The sequence below is a fragment of the Mirounga angustirostris genome, unplaced genomic scaffold (genome assembly GCF_029215605.1).
Source record: "Mirounga angustirostris isolate CCGP_5_RB_7025 unplaced genomic scaffold, mMirAng1.0.hap1 SCAF_6, whole genome shotgun sequence".
Classification (NCBI taxonomy): Eukaryota; Metazoa; Chordata; class Mammalia; order Carnivora; family Phocidae; genus Mirounga; species Mirounga angustirostris.
Genome location: NW_026991714.1, coordinates 124,562,923 through 124,580,181, shown reverse-complemented (window position 1 = coordinate 124,580,181; position 17,259 = coordinate 124,562,923). Strand labels below are relative to the sequence as shown.

At 55.7% G+C, this 17,259-nt stretch overlaps 1 protein-coding gene across 4 annotated transcripts in view; it reads left to right on the top strand.

The window, feature by feature from the left end:
• RRP12 (ribosomal RNA processing 12 homolog) overlaps positions 1-16,223 on the top strand; it is a 28,895-nt gene extending 12,672 nt beyond the window's left edge. For 2 of the 4 annotated variants that reach the window (XM_064595105.1, XM_045878541.3), the window contains 22 exons: positions 28-142; positions 1,344-1,486; positions 1,691-1,812; positions 2,746-2,810; positions 2,901-3,063; positions 3,498-3,652; positions 3,904-3,971; positions 4,527-4,620; positions 5,215-5,373; positions 5,511-5,591; positions 5,815-5,920; positions 6,146-6,253; positions 6,766-6,923; positions 8,295-8,386; positions 8,525-8,689; positions 8,811-8,992; positions 9,212-9,349; positions 11,805-11,854; positions 13,360-13,432; positions 14,917-14,984; positions 15,279-15,361; positions 15,714-16,223. In XM_064595105.1, coding sequence (XP_064451175.1) covers positions 28-142; positions 1,344-1,486; positions 1,691-1,812; positions 2,746-2,810; positions 2,901-3,063; positions 3,498-3,652; positions 3,904-3,971; positions 4,527-4,620; positions 5,215-5,373; positions 5,511-5,591; positions 5,815-5,920; positions 6,146-6,253; positions 6,766-6,923; positions 8,295-8,386; positions 8,525-8,689; positions 8,811-8,992; positions 9,212-9,349; positions 11,805-11,854; positions 13,360-13,432; positions 14,917-14,984; positions 15,279-15,361; positions 15,714-15,816 — 2,491 coding nt within the window. In that variant the 3' untranslated portion in view covers positions 15,817-16,223. Of the gene's footprint in view, positions 1-27; positions 143-1,343; positions 1,487-1,690; positions 1,813-2,745; positions 2,811-2,900; positions 3,064-3,497; positions 3,653-3,903; positions 3,972-4,526; positions 4,621-5,214; positions 5,374-5,510; positions 5,592-5,814; positions 5,921-6,145; positions 6,254-6,765; positions 6,924-8,294; positions 8,387-8,524; positions 8,690-8,810; positions 8,993-9,123; positions 9,350-11,804; positions 11,855-13,359; positions 13,433-14,916; positions 14,985-15,278; positions 15,362-15,713 lie in introns of those variants that run through there. The other 2 variants (XM_064595106.1, XM_064595107.1) reach the window with 2 other exon arrangements.
• Positions 16,224-17,259: the final 1,036 nt, after the last annotated feature.

Here is a 17,259-nt window from a genome sequence, read left to right as displayed (position 1 = left end):
GGCCCTGACTGTCTGTTCCCATGGCAGGGCAGTGGAGGAAGGCCTGACGTACAAATTCCACGCAGCATGGAGCTCCGTGTTGCAGCTGCTGTGTGTCTTCTTCCAGGTCTGTGGGAGGCAGGCCCATCCTGTGATGAAGAAGGTGAGCTGGGGAGCTGCTGGGGCCAAGGCAGGAGGTGGTGATTAGGCTGCTGGACTGTGGGCTCCCAGAGTGGTCACCTGTCTGTTACTTCTGCACTTTACCCCACGTTATACCCCCAATGGCTCCCACAGCAGGTGCCCAGCACTGTGTCTCCAGGAAGGTGTCTGAGCTGACATGGGAGAAACAGAAAGGGGTGGGACCTCCCCTGGCCCCTCGGCCAGTAACTGCTCACTAGTCCTGGCTGGAGTGGATGGCTTTGAATAGGGAACCAGTGTGACTCTCCCTTACCCCTACCCCCTATCTTTTGTTTTTAATTCTCTGAATTTCCTATAACAAGGGATTATGGTGTTTTAAGCAGCCTTAGGTCCCAGAGAGATTACTATAGCCCAGAGTAAACCATTTAAGGATCAGGGATCCCCTTGGGATCCTCCCCAGCTAGTGAGGCAGGGCCCAGACCCCTCATCAGCAGCTCCCAGGCTCATGGGACCTTCGCTGACTTCCACCATTGCTGGTTGGAAGAAAGGAGCCACCCTGGGATGGCAAGGGCTTCCTCAAGAAACCTGGCCCCTAGTAGGTTAGATTGATGAACTTGGCTTCCTACAAGTGAGGCCCTGGGGGGCTGGGGGGCTGTAGTGGGCCAGAGGGCACAGCTCTGTCTTGAGGGGCATCCACTCCTCAGCATCTGCTAATTTGCTAATTGTCACACGTGGCTGTGTCTTTTCCCTTTGCCAGAGTCCCATTTTTCAAGACAAACTGGAAATCTATGTTTGTATGTGAAATGTGATTTTTACATGTTACTAATAAATACAGAATTTTTTAAATTCTTGGGGGCATTGGAGACAGGTGAGACTTCTCAGTAGGTTAGATTTGGTTATTGGGGGGTGCCTGGATGGCTCAGTCGTTAGGCGTCTGCCTGGGTCGTGGTCCCAGGGTCCTGGGATCGGGCCCCTCATCGGGCTCCCTGCTCAGTGGGGAGCCTGCTTCTCCCTCTCCCACTCTCCCTGCTTGTGTTCCCTCTCTCGCTGTGTCTCTCTCTGTCAAATAAATAAATAAAATATTTTTTTAAAAATTTGGTTACTGGTTTGTGATCTCTGACCTAGAGCTTAACCTCATCTTCTTCGAGAATTTGGCCCAGATTCAGCTCTGGGTGCCTGCTCTGTGAGCATGCCTTGATGTATCATCTCCTGTCTTTTTGCTCCAGTGCCTCCAGTCCCTGTGTGACCTGCGCCTCTCCCCCCATTTCCCTCACACGGCAGCTCTGGATCAGGCTGTGGGGGCTGCGGTGGCCAGCATGGGACCCGAGGTGGTTTTAGAGGCTGTGCCTTTGGAAATTGATGGCTCTGAGTAAGTGAGATTCTGGCTGGCTTCCTTACGAGCCCCGGGGCAGTCAGCCAGCTTGTTCTCCTGCAGCAGGCCGTTCACTCTTTGGGGTGCAGTCTGTGTGTGTCGCATGGAGGTCAGCGGGAAAGGCCCCAGCAGGGCTTGAGCAGCAGGCCGTGTGGTGCTGGGTATGCTGCCTGCTCACCGGGCCTCGCCTGCCTCTCCCAGGGAGAATCTGGATTTCCCGCGGAGCTGGCTGCTGCCTGTCATCCGGGACCACGTCCAGGAAGCGCGACTTGGTTTCTTCACCACCTATTTCTTACCCCTGGCTACCACCCTGAAGAGCAAAGGTATGGGCCCCGCCTTAATCCTAAAGCCTTGGCTGGAAGGGGTCAGGAAGGGCTCCTAGGACATTGGGCCCTGTCCCTCTGCCAGGCAGGTGGCCAGCCAGTGCTTGAAGGCCTTCCTCAGGGGGGCTGTCCCTCCCTTTGCTTAGAGGCGCGGCCAGGCATCTCCCCTTCACAGAACCCTGCCCTGTGGCAGGTCAACAGTGGCCTCCTCTCCTGCTAAGGAGATAATTAGACAAGTACACAACAATTTATATATATGCAGAGCTGTTCCTAGTAAAAAATCTGACCCAACCCACGTGTTCCTCAATAGGGTTCTGGTGAACTTAGTTAATGATGAAGCCCCATTGTGGGCCACAGTGTGGTCTTTGTGAAGAGAGGGAAACCTTACGCGGGAATGGGCATGTTTAGGAGATGGCAAGTTGAATGAATTAGATTCCGATCTCAGCTGAGCCACACCACAGGTGGGTGACTGAGCACGTTGATTCAACTCCTCTGGGTCTGCTCCTCATCAGTGGACTCAGCGATAATTGCTGTGTGAGCAGTAAATGCAGTAGGTCACATACGTGCACAGCACACAGCCTACCACTTAGAAACCTTACTGTCAAGTAAAACCAGGTTCCGGAACAATGTTTGTATAGTACGGTCCTGTTTCTATTTTTAAAAGTGTGTGTGTGTGTTTAAAGAAACGTAAAGGAGTCAGAGGAGGTCGTGGCTATCCCTGGGGGAGTAAGATTATGAGGGGATATCCACTGCCCATTCTATGTAGATCTTTTAAATTTTTTTAGAGTGAACAAGTATTATGTTTCAATTTGTGGGGAGGGAGGAATCACTCACATTCCTGTCCTCATAATTGGGCTTTTGGTTTTGGTAAAAATGAGGCCTGCTGGCCTGAAGGGTACCCGGGGTCCCACCATGTCCTTGTGTCACACACAGCAATGGATCTGGCACAGGCGGGCAGGACAGTGGAGTCCAAGATCTACGATACGCTCCAGTGGCAGGTAGGGGTTCAGCTGAGGGCGACGTGGGTTGGATGGCGCAGGGGCCTGAGTTGCTGGGCATCACTCTCCTTGACCATCACCCCTCTGCAGATCTGGACCCTCCTGCCTGGGTTCTGCACGAGGCCCACAGACGTGGCCGCCTCCTTCAAAGGGCTGGCGCGGACGCTGGGCACGGCCATCAGTGAGCGTGCAGACCTGAGGGTCACTGTGTGCCAAGCCCTGCGAACCCTCATTACCAAGGGCTGCGAGGCAGGTATGTGTGGGCTCTGGGGCCGGGGGTGAGGAGGGGGATGGTTGTGATGGCCCAGGTCTCCTGGCCTGCTGTGCCTCACTGCCTGAGCCGTAGCTAACGCTTTGCAAGGACCTGGGGCTTCTGCTGGGGACCCAAGGAGTTAGTAAGGACAGTAAGCTGCCCCTTTTCTCTCTTTACCCCCACTGTGCTGACAGCTGCTGGGTGTTGTCCAGTCAGTGTTAAGGGCTTCATCGTGTGTGTGGCTCTCGGCTGACCCACAGGACAGAGCTGTGGAGGAGCATAGAGCATGGGGACACCTCTTGTCCCAAAGAAGCCCCAAATCCATGGGCTCCAGGTCCTGTCCTCCAAAAGGATGCCTCTGGGCTGCAGCCCTAACAGCCTTTGAGGTGGGGTTGATTCCTGCCCTCTTATGCAAACTTTGGTCCTCCTGCCAGAGGCTGACCGTGTGGAGGTGAGCCGTTTTGCCAAGAACTTTCTGCCAATCCTCTTCAACCTATATGGGCAGCCTATTGGAGCTGGAGACACCCCAGCCCCTCGCCGGGCTGTGCTGGAAACTGTCAAAACCTACCTGACCATTACAGAGCCTCAGGTGAGCTGGTGGGGGGAGGGAGAGCACTGTCAGGTGAGTGACTGTTGGGTTGTGTGTGTCGGCAAGGTCCCCACCTGCCCGGGCTCACCTGGGCTCTGCCACCCCGGGGACAGGGCACCAGATACCAGCAGCAGCTGGGTCGAGGCTTCTAAAAGGAGGTTTGGGGGGGGGGGTGCAGTTCTGTGACCTGCTCCTGCTCTGTGTTTCTCTCTTCACCAACTCCCTCCTTTTCATCCCCTTGGGGATGCCAGTTGGTGAACAGCTTCCTGGAAAAAGCCAGTGAGAAGGTGCTGGACTCTGCTAGCTCTGACTTCACCAGGTAAAATGCCCTGCTCGAGCTGGGGCAGCCCAGGGAACCAGAGGGTATGCCGAACAGAAGCCCTGTGGCTTCTCTCTGGAATTATTTAGGAAAGTCTTGAGATAGTGAATGTCCCAGCTCTACAGTGAAGCCTGATGGGCTCCTTTCTGGAGAGGCATTAGCGCCTGCTAGGAAGGACGTGGACCCTGGCGATACACCGCCCAGGCTCAAATCCCAGCTCCACTAGTTACGAGCTGTGTGACCTTGGACAAGTTACTTACCTGCTCCATGCGCTCTGTGTCCTCATCTGTGAAATTCTGCACGATAATAGACTTGCAACAGAGCTATTGTGAGGACCGAAGGCTTGAATGCACATAAAGCCCCTGGAACCACACCTGCTTCCTTATGGCGAAATTGGGTACAAGCTGTGATTGTTGTTCACAGGCTCCTTCAGGGCCCCTGGTCCTCCTCACCCCGACTTCTCCCACCTCTGTACCCAGTAGATAGAAAGGCACTGATAATCTGTGCCCTTCTCCAGCCCCCCTAAGCCCATCCTTGGTCTCTTGCCCTGAGCAGATTGTCTGTGTTGGACCTGGTTGTTGCCTTGGCTCCTCACGCAGATGAAGCTGCCATCAGCAAGCTGTACTCCACCATCCGGCCCTACCTCGAGGTGAGCCGTGTAGGCTGGAGTCCCACGTGACCACATCTGGGGGAAAAGGGGACTCCTTGGAAAGGCTTCTTGTCTGGACCATTCGGGCGGACATGAAAGTCCAGGGCGGGGCCAGCTAACCTCAGGAGAGTTGCTCTAGGGGGAGTAACAGAGCTCCTTTGCGATGGCAAGGAGTTAGGCAAAGAAGGGGAGAGGTCAGTGCTCCAGCCAGAAAGGTGCGCGGGCACACAGGCCTTGGTGTGTGCCAGGCACTGCACGTTCATGCTGCTGGATGAACGTCACCTGAAGCCGGTGAGTGGAGTGGAGTGGAGGCTGGGGTGGCCTCTCTCCCTGCAGCATCCCCTGCCCGGCACAGAGTTAACACCCCGACCCCCACCCCACCCCCGTCCATGCTCCGCCGGCCCTCTCAGACCTCTTGAGCTCCAGAGGCAGGTCCTGGTCCCGAATTCCCCCCCCCGCCCCCAGTGCTGGTCACAGTTAATGGTGGCTGTTCTCTGACTCTTATTGGACAGTGGTGGGGGATGGGTGGATGGATGGATGGGGGGCCCCGGAGTCCCCTTCCTCACCTAACCCTGATCATATGCCCCCTCCCAGAGCAAGGCCCACGGAGTACAGAAGAAGGCCTATCGGGTGCTGGAGGAGGTGTGTGCCAGCCCTCAGGGCCCCGGGGCCCGCTTTGTGCAGAGCCACCTGGATGACCTGAAGATGACCCTGCTGGACTCGTTGCGGAGCACTTCCTCCCCTGCCAAGAGGGTGAGGCCTCCAAAGCAGCCACGCTCTGCCTGCAGGAGGATGGGCAACACCAGGGGAGGACCACCCTGGAGACCGGGGACTCGAGGGGCACAGGTGGCATTGAGGGGTCCTAACTGTCATTCCCCCCTGCCCTGCAGCCCCGTTTGAAGTGCCTCATACATATCGTGAAGAAGCTGTCAGCTGAGCATGAGGAGTTCATCACTGCCCTCGTCCCAGAGGTGAGGGGTGCAGGAGGGGGGTGTATGTGTGTTTTGAGGGGTTCCTTGGAGTGTGGCTTCTGAGGACCTGTCAGGATCAGGAGAGAGCAGTATGGGGGTTAGGGGTGACTCAGTTCTCTGCCTGGGAGCGTGGGTGCCCCTCCTGCCCCCTTCTGCCTCAGGCCACCAACCAATCCCATGGTGGCCAGCTCCGGAGCACGTGTTCAAGGGGTTGTCCGGGCAGGTGATCCTGTGTACCAAGGAGGTGTCGGTGGGTGCTCGGAAGAATGCTTTTGCCCTGCTGGTGGAGATGGGCCATGCTTTCCTTCGGTTTGGCCCAAACCAGGAAGGTGAGGTGTGGGTGACACGGGGCTGGGGTAGATGGTCTGCTCACAGGCCTTGGGGAGGCACCCCTCCAAACCACTGGCCAAAGAGAAGAGGTGGGGAGAGCTTCCTGGCTCTGGAGCTGGGCAGGCTGCTCCTCTCTGACTGGGAGTCCCCCTCCCTGGGGAGCCCAGGGCGCAAGGGCAGAGGGGCTCTGGCCTCGGGTGACTATCCTCGTCTTACCCTCCCAGAGGCCCTGCAGCGCTACCTTGTCCTGATCTACCCTGGCCTCGTGGGAGCCGTGACCATGGTCAGCTGCAGCATCCTGGCCCTGACCCACCTCCTGTTTGAGTTTAAAGGTGAATGTTGCATCCTTGAAAGCCTGGGGAGCCCTCAGGGTAGGAAAATGCCCAGAAGGTCAGGATAAGGTCATTACCAGAATAGGGTAGCTACCACCTTCCTTCCTCGAGGGAGGAGAAAGAGCCAGAACCAAGCCTGGCTGCCTGTTGTCCCCTCTGCTGCCCATGTCATCTTTCCTGCCCACCTGCAGCTGCCTCGTGGCCCACTGTCAGAGTGGATCAGAGGTCAGGTGCCGTACCCAGATGTTAGTCCTGGTTCTGCCTCTTACCAACCATGGGACACCTTGAGCAAGTTTATGGACCTCTTAGAACTTCAATTTCTTACCCCTAATATGGGGGAGAAAAACAGGACTTGCTAACAGGTTGGCTATACTCTATGGGGAGTGACTAGGACCGTGCTGGGCACGCAAAAGTCCCCCAAATGTTAGTTCCACCTCATGTGACCTGACAGGGATCTTGGGTCTGGATGGGGTCCTGGGCATCTCTGACAGTGGCCCTCTGGTCCCCCACAGGTCTCATGGGGACCAGCACGATAGAGCAGCTGCTGGAGAATGTGTGCTTGCTCTTGGCTTCCCGCACCCGTGACGTGGTCAAGTCGGCCCTGGGCTTCATCAAGGTGGTGGGAGTTGTCATGGACGTGGCGCACCTGGCCAAGCACGTGCCACTGGTGGTAAGTGCCCCCTTTCCCCTCAGTGGGCGGCAGCCTGGCCTCTGGCCTGCTGGCATGGACCCAGTGAGTGCGAGGCCAGCAAGTCCCAAACATGTGTTTAGCTGTGCACTATCTCATGGAACAGGTCATGCAGGAGCCCTGGAAAGGACCAGTAGGGTAACATGTACCCGGTGGGAGTGAGGAGGGTGCGTGGTGCCAGGTCACCTCTTGTGACCCGCCCCCTCTCCCTCCATAGAAGCAAGCGCTCTGCAGGCCAAAGGCCAGTAGGCAGGGCCACCTTTGTTTTACAGATGGAGAAACTGAGGCCAGAGATTTCCCCAGGTCACAGTGCTAGTGAGAGGGGCCCTGGGACCAGAACGCAAAGCTCAGAACTGACCCCCAGGACTCTCCCCCAGCGGGGCCCCTCATCTTGCTTTCCTTTTCCTCACTTGCATGTTGACCTTCTGGGTTCAAGGAAGCTCCTCTGGACAGCCCTGCTGGCTGCAGAAGGGCCCACAGAGCCCCCTGGGGTTGGGTCCCAGCCCCTCAGCTGGGTCTGTCCCGCCCCTGCCTCCACTGCCTCAGTGTTTCCCTTCCAGCTGGGCAAGGTCGCATCAGACCTCCAGGTCCCTCTTGCCTCTTGTCTTCATATCGGGCCTTGGGTCAAGGCAAGAAAGGGCAGGTGGGGGTCAAGGTAGCCTGCCCCTACCCTCCCAAGCCACCTCACTGGGGACCAGGGATGAGAAGGGCTAAAGCAGTGGTCTGTCATGGGTGCTGAGAATTTATAAAAGCCTTTCAAAGGATCGTTGGGGCCCTGTGCCCCCAGCCCTGTCTGGAGACACTGCAGAGAGTGAGATCTGCCACCCATTCATGGGTCCCAGCCCAGCCCGACGAAGGTGTGAGAATAGTCCAGCCCGAGATGAATGCAGGGTGGTAGGAGGGATGTGTGGAACCCAGAGAAGCCTGGTGGTGTTGGGGCATAGCGTGGGCCATGGCATCAGAGAGACCTGGGCTGACTGCTGCCCCTGGTCATGGAGCAGCCACTTAACTCTCTGTGCCTCAGTTTCCTCGTCTGTAAACTGGGGGTCATGATAGATCTGCCTCATGGGGTTGTTGTAAGGATTCAGTGAGGTAACGCAGGTGAGATGCCAGACACTGTTCAGAAGACTCTGAAGCTGCAATCTCGGAAGGGTAGTCGTGGATTGTCACAGAGAAGGCTTAGGGGGAAGGCGGAGGGCCGCCCAGGTTGTGGAAACACAGTCGGACCAAGGGGTGGGCAAGGAGCAGGGTTGCTGTGGCCCTCGCCCCTTCGCCGTGTGCCTGGTCTGCAGCGCGGTGGGAGGGCAGGCAGGGCGGAGGGCGCCCCTGACTCCTCGCTGCTCTGCCCGGCAGATGGAGGCCATCGGGAAGCTTTCAGACGACATGCGGCGGCACTTCCGCATGAAGCTTCGGAACCTGTTCACCAAGTTCATCCGCAAGTTCGGGTCTGTGCGCCTGCCCGAGGGGGGAGGGCCAGGAAGGAGTTGGGGGCGGTCCGAGTCCCTCCCCTGTGGCTGAACGCTCCTACTTCCGGAGAGCACTCTGTGGCCAGCGCGCCTCAGGAGCCCCTCGTTGCCCCGCAGGTTTGAGCTGGTGAAGGGGCTGCTGCCTGAGGGGTACCACAAAGTCCTGGTAAACATTCGGAAAGCCGAGGCCCGCGCCAAGCGGCACCGTGCTCTGAACCAGGCTGCCATGGGAGAGGATCAGCAGGAGGAGGGAGAGGAGCCTGCCCAGGGCAAAGGCGACAGGTAAGACCCATAGTGGGGTCCTGGGGACCTGGTCTCCCTCAGCCTGCAGCCTGCCCAGGTCATGCTCAGCTGCCCCTGCCTTTCCTGGGAACACTGGGATGTGCCACTTCTCTGTCCTTAGCATTGAGGAGCTCTTGGCTGACTCGGAGGAGGAGGAGGAGGAGGAGGAGGAGGAGGAGGAAAGGAGCCAGGCCAAGGAGCGTCGGAGGCTGGCCCGACAGAGGAGCCAGGCATGGCTGAAGGAGGGTGGCGGGGATGAGCCCCTCAACTTCCTGGACCCTAAGGTGGCCCAGCGAGTCCTAGGTAAGCAAGAAGCGGCTGGCACGTGAGTCCAGAAAACAGGCTTGCCTTGGTGCCGAGCTCAGGGGTTAGGGGTGAATTCCACGGAGGCCAGCGGGCACCCCTCGCCACCACACACCCACATCATTGTGCAGCAGGCACCCGTCTTGTTGGTCAGGGTGAGGCTGTGGATGGGTTAGGACTGACCGGCAACCACCTCACTGCCCGACTCTGCCACGCCAGCCACACAGCCTGGGCCCAGCCGGGGCAAGAAGAAGGACCAGGGCTTCAAGGTGAGCGCCGATGGCCGCCTCATCATCCGGGAGGAGGAGGAGGACGATGCTGCCACGGCCAAGACGGAGGAAGAGGAAGGCACGAAAGGTGGGGCCATTGCCCATTCTAGGGACACAAGTCTGACCTGGGCAGGGTTGCACTCGCTTGTTCATTCATTCCCTCCTTGTTGATTCCCTCGTTCATTCAGTGCCCACTTGCTGGGGAAGCATAGGTAACAGCAGAGACAAGGAGCTTGGAGCTAAGGCGACTCAAACTTTTTTTTTTTTTTTTTTAAAGATTTTATTTATTTATTTGAGACAGAGAGAATGAGAGAGAGAGAGCACATGAGAGGGGGGAGGGTCAGAGGCAGAAGCAGGCTCCCTGCTGAGCAGGGAGCCCGATGCGGGACTCGATCCAGGGACTCCAGGATCATGACCTGAGCCGAAGGCAGTCGCTTAACCGACTGAGCCACCCAGGTGCCCCGACTCAAACTTTTTTGACCACATTAAGAAATCTTTCTATTGCAAACTAGCCATTTATACAGTACACATATAATTCAAACAAAACTTTCAAAATGCCCGACTTCCTCTTAAGCATGCGTGACGCACTTTGTCAGCCTCTGTTCTGTTCTGCTTTCCTTCTCCCATTTTTTTCTTTTCTCTTCCTTTTTTTTTTTGTTTCTTGTTTTGTTTTGTTTTTGGGTTTTTTGTTGTTTTTGTTGTTGTTTTTTGTTAATGTAAACTTGGCTGAGGCCTGGAAGCTCATTTAGAGGTCGGAAGACCCAGGCTTGGAGCCTGTCCCTTTCCTGACTGCATGGTCCCCTGTTGTTCAGGAGCCACCCTGGTGGGAAGTCAGTCCTGTGGAGTCTTTTCCTGCCCCACCTCCCCTGTGTCATCCATTGGATCAGAAAGCCTGTCTTCTAACATTTATCTGCCTGCCTTTTTTTTTTGTTCCCACTGCCATGATCCCTGAGCCCTTGACTCACTGCAGACTCCTAACCAGCGTTCTCATGGCGCCCCCTACACCCGGCTTACCTCCTATATGACCAGGGACAATCACTAACCTCTCTGTGCCTTAATTTCCTCACTCCAAAATGGATCTCATGCCAATACCTACTTCAGATGTTTGTAGATGAAGTGGTTAGCCAGAACAGCCGTGTCTGTGTTTGGTGGAAGGGTGACCACACTGGTTCCAGATTCGGTCCCACAGCTGTCCCCTCTCACTGCTCTCTACGGTCCAGTCTCCTTGCTCCCTTCTTTCCCAGACATCCTTGGTGCTGAGAACACCCCTCGCTTCTCCTTCTGCCTCCCCGCTCTTTAAGATCCAGCCTGAGTGCTTTTATGTGGCCTGTCTGTGGCCCCAACCTTCTGGCCTCATCCCCCCATGCTTCTGGAAAGCCTGGGTACCGCCCAGCAGGGGGCATGTCGTCCCAGGTTGTCTTGTGACATTATTTGCTTGTTGATTGATTTCGCTTGAGTGTGTCTCCCCCCGCCAGCCCATCAATTTCATACTTTTAAACTGATAACTTTTTTAGAAAATTGTGGGAAAGTACACGTAATATAAAACTTACCACGTGAAACCGTTTTTAAGCATGCGGTGGACTGGTGCTCAGTACGTTCACGTTGTCTTACAACCAATCTCCACAACCCTTTTCAGCTACAAAACTGACACTCTCTGCCCGTTAAACAACTCCTCCTGGCCCCCACCCCAACTCCTGACAGTCACCATTCCAGTATCTCTCTCTAATCATTTGAATTTGAGTCCGAATCTAGGTGCCTAATGTAAGTGGAATGAGGCACTGTCTTTCTGTGTGTGCCAGCGTATTTCTGTCAGCGTGGTGTGTGCAGGGTTCATCCGTGCTGAGTGTGTGGCAGAGTTCCCTTTGTCTACGCAAACCCTCGGCTCGTTTTAACTGAGATGTTTGTTTTGTGTTGTTGAGTTGTGGGAGGCCTTCACATAGTCTGCATGTTAACCCTATATCACCTGTATGATTTGAAAACACGTTCTTTCCTTCATTCTGTAGAATGCTTTTTCAGTTTGTTGTGTCCCCTGACACACGGAAGTTCTAAAGTTTTGCGATAGTCCATTTTATCTATTTTTACTTGGGTTGTCTGTGTATTTCCTTGGTTCAGACTTCTTTCGCTCATTCCCTCACAGCGCTCAGCACATAGAGGGCAAAAAAAAAAAAAAGGGATTCTCAAGTAGGAGAATGAAGCTGTCCTCCTGGTAAAGCAGAAAACATCTGTGGGGCTGGGACGTGCCTGACTCCCCAGGAAACCCAGGGCTTTCTTAGGGTCTCAAAACAAGCTGTGTTTATCTCGGAAGTGGGCTCACCACTTCCTTAAGGGGCCGTCATCCCTGGGGCCTAGGATGGGAAAGATAAAGGGGCGGTCGGTGTTCAGGGGTCTTGTCTCCCCCAGAAGGACACGGGTTTTCTGGGGCTGGAGTTGCCGGCTCTGTCAGCCTGAAGAACCAGGAGGAGGAAGGGTGAAATGTGTGTGGGCTTTGGGCAAACAGAGGTGCTCCCTGCCTGCTCACAGGCCTTTCTTCCTTTTGGTTCCAGGGGAGGATGAAGAGATGGCTGACCTGATGGAAGACATGGGTGTCAGGAGTGTGAGTACTTCCTTTGATGGGGGGCTGAGCCTTCAGGGCAAAGCCTTGGGCTGACAGCTTCTCGGCCATCTTTCCGTAACTCTCCCCTCCCCGCCGCCACGCACATACCCACCTGCCCTGCTTCCCGAGTGCACAGGAGAGCCTTGCAGTGGTGTGGAGGGGGGCAGTCCAGAGGGTGTGGTGTGCGTTACAGGACACAGTGTAATGGGTGACTGCTCTGTGGGGCGTGGGGGGGGCTCTGATGCACCCGATGCTTCCGTGTGGGCTGAGCTGTCCAGCTGAAGGAAGAAAGGCAAAGCCCTTTATCTCTCCACCGACGACACAGGCTGTGTGAACTGCAAAGTCAGCAGCTAGCCAGTGTGTTCCAAGGGGCAGGTTCCTGCACGGGCAGAGGCAGCCACCACTGAGAAGTGCAAAGGGCCCCACACGTCACCTCACCTAATCCTCAGAGGTGACGGAGACTCTTATCCCCATTTCCAGAGGCGGCTTACAGAAAGTAAATAGCCTGCCCAAGGTCGCAAGCGTTGTTAGATGCAGAGCAGGGATTTGAACCCTGGCCTTCCAGCCTCCTGAGCCCAAGAATTTAACCCCCTTGGTACCTCCCAGGATGGAGTGCAGCCTCTCACCTACCCCACCTGAACCAGCGAGGGTGATGTGGGCCCAACCCCTCACTGTCCTTCCCAAGCCCAGCAAACAGCACTTCTGGGGGCATTTTGGAGCAATGTCTTCCCTCTCTGTCCTCTCAGACTGTGGCCGGTCCGTCCAGCCTTCCTGGGTGTCCCCCTTGGGACAGGGGGATAGGCAGGGGATACAGTATTAGTAGTGAAGATGCAGTCCTGGGGTCCCATTCTGGCTTCAGCCTGACCTTCCAAACTCAGTTCCTCACCTGTAAATCTTGTAGAATTATTGTGCTGGCTTGAGGAGATTGTACATGTCAAGCGCACGAGTATAGTATCTGGTGGTCTTTTCCTCAGATTACTGCTTTCGTTAATATCATATTCACAGATGCCCTGTCCTTAGCCAAATGTTCATCTTCCCACCAGGGCCCAAGGCGCTACCTTGTTATCGGAGCATTGCACTCATGCAGAATTCCATTTGGAGACCTGGGTGAAAACCAGACATAAAAGACCAGAGAATTACAGGGTCCGAGGGTAGCTGAGGGTCTGAGAGACCCCTGATGCAGGAGGCCCCCTCTGAATAGGAGCGTGAGCTTAGGTCAAGATGCCCAGACAGGCACTTGGAGCCCTGGGACAGGAGTTCTGTGTGAAGCAGCCAGATGAGATTGCAGTCAGGGCCCGGGCTGGAACCTTGCTTCTGTGCTGTCTAGCTGTGTGATCTTAGACAGTTCTTACCCTCTCTGAGCCTTGGTGTTCTCATCTGTAAGTGGAGGGTGGAGTGCTTGGCAAAGAACCTTTTCTGCTAACACAGGTTGCTTGCTTTTACTGTGAACATTAATGAGGATGATCATATTCCCTTGTTAATGAACTTTGCTCACCACTTTATAGAAGAAACACCAGAAGCTCAAGCATCAGAAGGAGGCTGATGACGAGGAGCTGGAGATGCCCCCTCGGTACCAAGGTGAGGCCTCCACTCTTCTCTCTTGGGACACTGTGTTCCCTATCCCCTGCATTGGACAGGGGAGTTTGCATGGCCCCACTGCAGTCAGTCAGCACCGACAAAGATTGGCCGATATGTCACCCAAGACTGAGCTAGGGGCTGAGAGTGTCGGGGCCTGAGGGTCAGGAGACCTATGCATGGAGCCCCCAGCCCTTCTGGGGAGCCCCTGAGCCCCATCTCTATCCCACCCACCTAGGCCTCCCATGAGGCTTGTGGCGCAACCCTTTTCCTGGGAGGTGTCTGCCTCTCTTGTCCAGCCCTGAGTCAGGCTGGGTTTGGGGAGACCACCTTAGCCTGTATGGAAGGTGGCAGCTGGGAGGGTCAATATTGGGCCTGCCCAGGGGGTTCCCCTACACATTTGTCTCTGGTCCCCTAAGCTGTTCCTTTCCCCAGAGCAGCTGCTAGAGATACCAACGTGGCTGCCCAGGGCCAGGGGAGGTCTCTTACTCACTTCTGCCTCCTTCCCCTGAGGGCAGCCCCTGGCCTCGAGTCCCCAGAGCAGAGCCCCTGCTGTGCATCTGGAGGGACAGGGGCTTCTGTAGAAAGTCCCCAACCCCAGGAGCAGGTGTGTCCTCAGAGCCTTACAGCATCCTAATCCAGCTAGAGAGCCTCATGGCTTCTCCCTCTGTGGCCTCACTACCCAGTTCACCTCTGCTCTGAGGGGATGTGGTGCAGAACCAGACTGTGGAGGAGGGTCAGGACTGCTTGCTCTCAGCTGTGAGGCTGACTTGGCCCAGTCCTGCTGCCTCTCTGAGCTTCTAGCTTCTCACCTGTGAAAGAAAAAGTGGGGTTCATCCAGATCATCTTAGAGAGTCCTCCTGAGTCATCGTTGTAGAATTCCACCCATGAGTGTGTTAAAATCCAGACTGGAAATGACAAGTGACTTGGAAGGCACCGGGGATTCTGTACCCACAGTTCTCAAGTCTGTACAATGGGACAAGAGCTGCCTTTCTCTCTCAGTGTTGGTGTGAAGCTCGAATGAGCTGAAGCCTAAAGTACCTCATTTTACAGATGCGGTTAAAAGCTCCAGAAATTCAGAGACTTGCTGAGGTTACAGCCAGTTGTGGTTCAACAGGGAGTTGAATCTGGGTCTGTCTGACTTCAAAGCCTGTGTTCTTTCTCCTAGAACAAACAGAGCAGATTTAGCTTTGGAGACTGGGGGGTGGCTTATGTTAGTGGAGAAGGTGTATGTTCTCAGAGGTCACTTGTAGGTCTCTGCAGCTTCAGGTCAGCCTGAGGAGCCCACTGGTCTAAACCATCAAGCCACCGGACAGTCCCTTCTCGAGGAAGGTCTTTGTCCTTGCTTGGTAGGGGACAGAGCTGTTTGCTAGCCTTGATTTGTCTGCTCCCCGGCAGCTCTGCAGAGAGAAGGTACCCATTGCCTTCTCCTGGGAGGAAGCTGCCCTGGCTTTGCCTGATTCATGGCCTCTGTGTTCCCCTTCTAGCCGGAGGCTCTGGCATCCACCGCCCTGTGGCCAAGAAGGCTACGCCTGGGGCTGAATACAAGGCCAAGGTAAGAGCTGTGAGTAGAGACAGAACCTCTGGGAAAGGACGAGGGCAGCTGTGCCCATCCCCCTTCTGGAGAGGCATACTTGTGGGCCAGACTCAGGCCACAGCGAGGGGCGCACTGAGGACTTGTGAGCATCTGGCATCTATGCCCTTGTTGGGTGGCATTGCAGGGCTGCAGGAGCCCATTGGTGCCACCAAGGCACAGAGTGAAGGGGAGGACATGGGTCCTGTTAAGTCAAGAGCAGGGAGGAGGGGCAACCCTGCACTTCTGGCTGATTCTGTGTCTTTGGCGGAGCAGAAAGCAAAGGGTGACGTGAAGAAGAAAGGTCGGCTCGACCCCTATGCCTACATCCCCCTCAACAGAACCAAGCTCAACCGCAGGTACGTGCTGGGTCGCGCAGGCTTGGGCTGGGATGGTGCGCGCGGGGCCGGGGAGCTCCGTGCTCCAAAGAGGGGAGGGCCTCAACTTAATGGCTCAAGTGTTTCCCGGTTTTTTAATTTTTACTTTTTAACATGCACCTTCACGTCCTTGGTACACACAAGTGTTGTTGACTTGAACTGCTCTTTCAAGCAGGGGAGCGCCTGGTCTACCCAGATCACGTGCTCCCCACTGCCAGGCAGCACCCTTTCCCCCCCATTCCTCCTAATGCTGGGGGAGCCATCTTTCAACATTATGGCGAGGGGGACTGCTTGTCTTCAGGGAGACGTGACCTTTCTGTTCCTTTCCCTGCAGGAAGAAGGTGAAGCTGCAGGGACAGTTCAAAGGCCTGGTGAGAGCTGCCCAGCGGGGATCCCAGGTGGGACACAAACTCCGCAGAAAGGATCGTCGGCCCTGAAGCCCCAGGGCCCCCAGAGCTGCTCTGTGATCCAGCCTAAGGTCTCTCTGCAGCTCCCAAGCTGCTTTGACATCAGTTGCAGATGCTTGAGGTTCTGGCACAGTGTGGACTCAGAATGACTTGTTGGACAGGGCTTGGCTTCCAGAGAGGCACCCAGGATTTTGGAAGCTCCAAACTGGAATCACCCTTCAGAGATGTCCCTAGGGCCTAGAGATGGGAATGTGGCCTCGCTGCCTCCAGGCAGGCCAGTGAGGCTGCTGCGCTTTCTGCCCAGATGGCCATGTGCACCAGAGCAGTTTCCATTTCTTCCAGCCGCCTGTAGCTATGTGACCCTTAGCCTGGCTGTGATCTGGGCGTGTAAGATTTGCTGTGACCAGATGTAGAATAAACATGCACACCATGCACTATCCCTAGAAACACTGTGTTTTATCACCTGCCCCTCCAGGGCCAAGAACCGTGTCCAGCTATTGGCAATGGTAGCTTGACCGCTTCTTGGCCAGTCCCGGCATCCGGTCCAAGGCACTGCAGGCAGCCCTGCGTCGGGCCTTAGAACTTGCCCAGGGACACCCGCCTGTGTCAGGAGGTTTCCCTGGCTTCACGTGACAGCCCCAGTCAGAAGGCGACATTCGGAGGTGCAGGAGGGGCAGTGAATGCTCTGGGGCCAGTCTGTAGAGTGGCTGAAAGTTGCTTAGAGCTACGGCGCTGGCTGCCCCAGGCTGCCCCGCGCACAGCTTTCTCCCAGCAGCTTTGTTCGCTGATTCACTGAGGTGTTTACTGAGCCCCTCGGAGTGCTGAGCGCAGCTGGATCACCCGCCTCCCTGATAATCATGTCCTGTTTTTCTCGGGTGGGCAAGTTGTGCAAAGAGCAGCGTGATTCTCACTGTCCAGCTTTGTTGGTCTGGAGCCGAGGGAGTAGTGCTGACCTCCCATTGCCCCTGAGGTCATTTTATCGGCCAGGGGACCCCTGTGTGTGCTTTCCCAACGGGCATCAAGAAGCAAGGAACCCCGGGGCTATTCCCAGCAGGAGGAATTGTCCCCTGGCATTTGGTCCATATCTTTACTCATCTCAAATTCTCCCCGTTTTAAGATAAGACAGCCCCCCCCAACACACACACACATTCACTAGTTTCCTTTCTGGTTTCACGCCCTTGGCTCTGATAATGCTCCCAGGAGGCCCTGTGCACAGTTCTGTTCATCCTCCAAGGGAGTTCCAGTCTTGATTTGATCCATCCACCCCTAAATGAGGGCATTTCCTCCTAGTGATTTGGGGGCTAGGAAGTGGAGAGGAACCACACTTCACACAGAGGTGGCGCTCTTTCCATGCCTTATTCACAGAAAGTCTGGGCTTGGAGAGCAAGGAAGGTGGTCACAAGAGGTGGCTATTAGAGATTTGCAGAGGTGGTCTAACCGTGACCCCCCTGGTTACAGTTCGGGACAAACTAG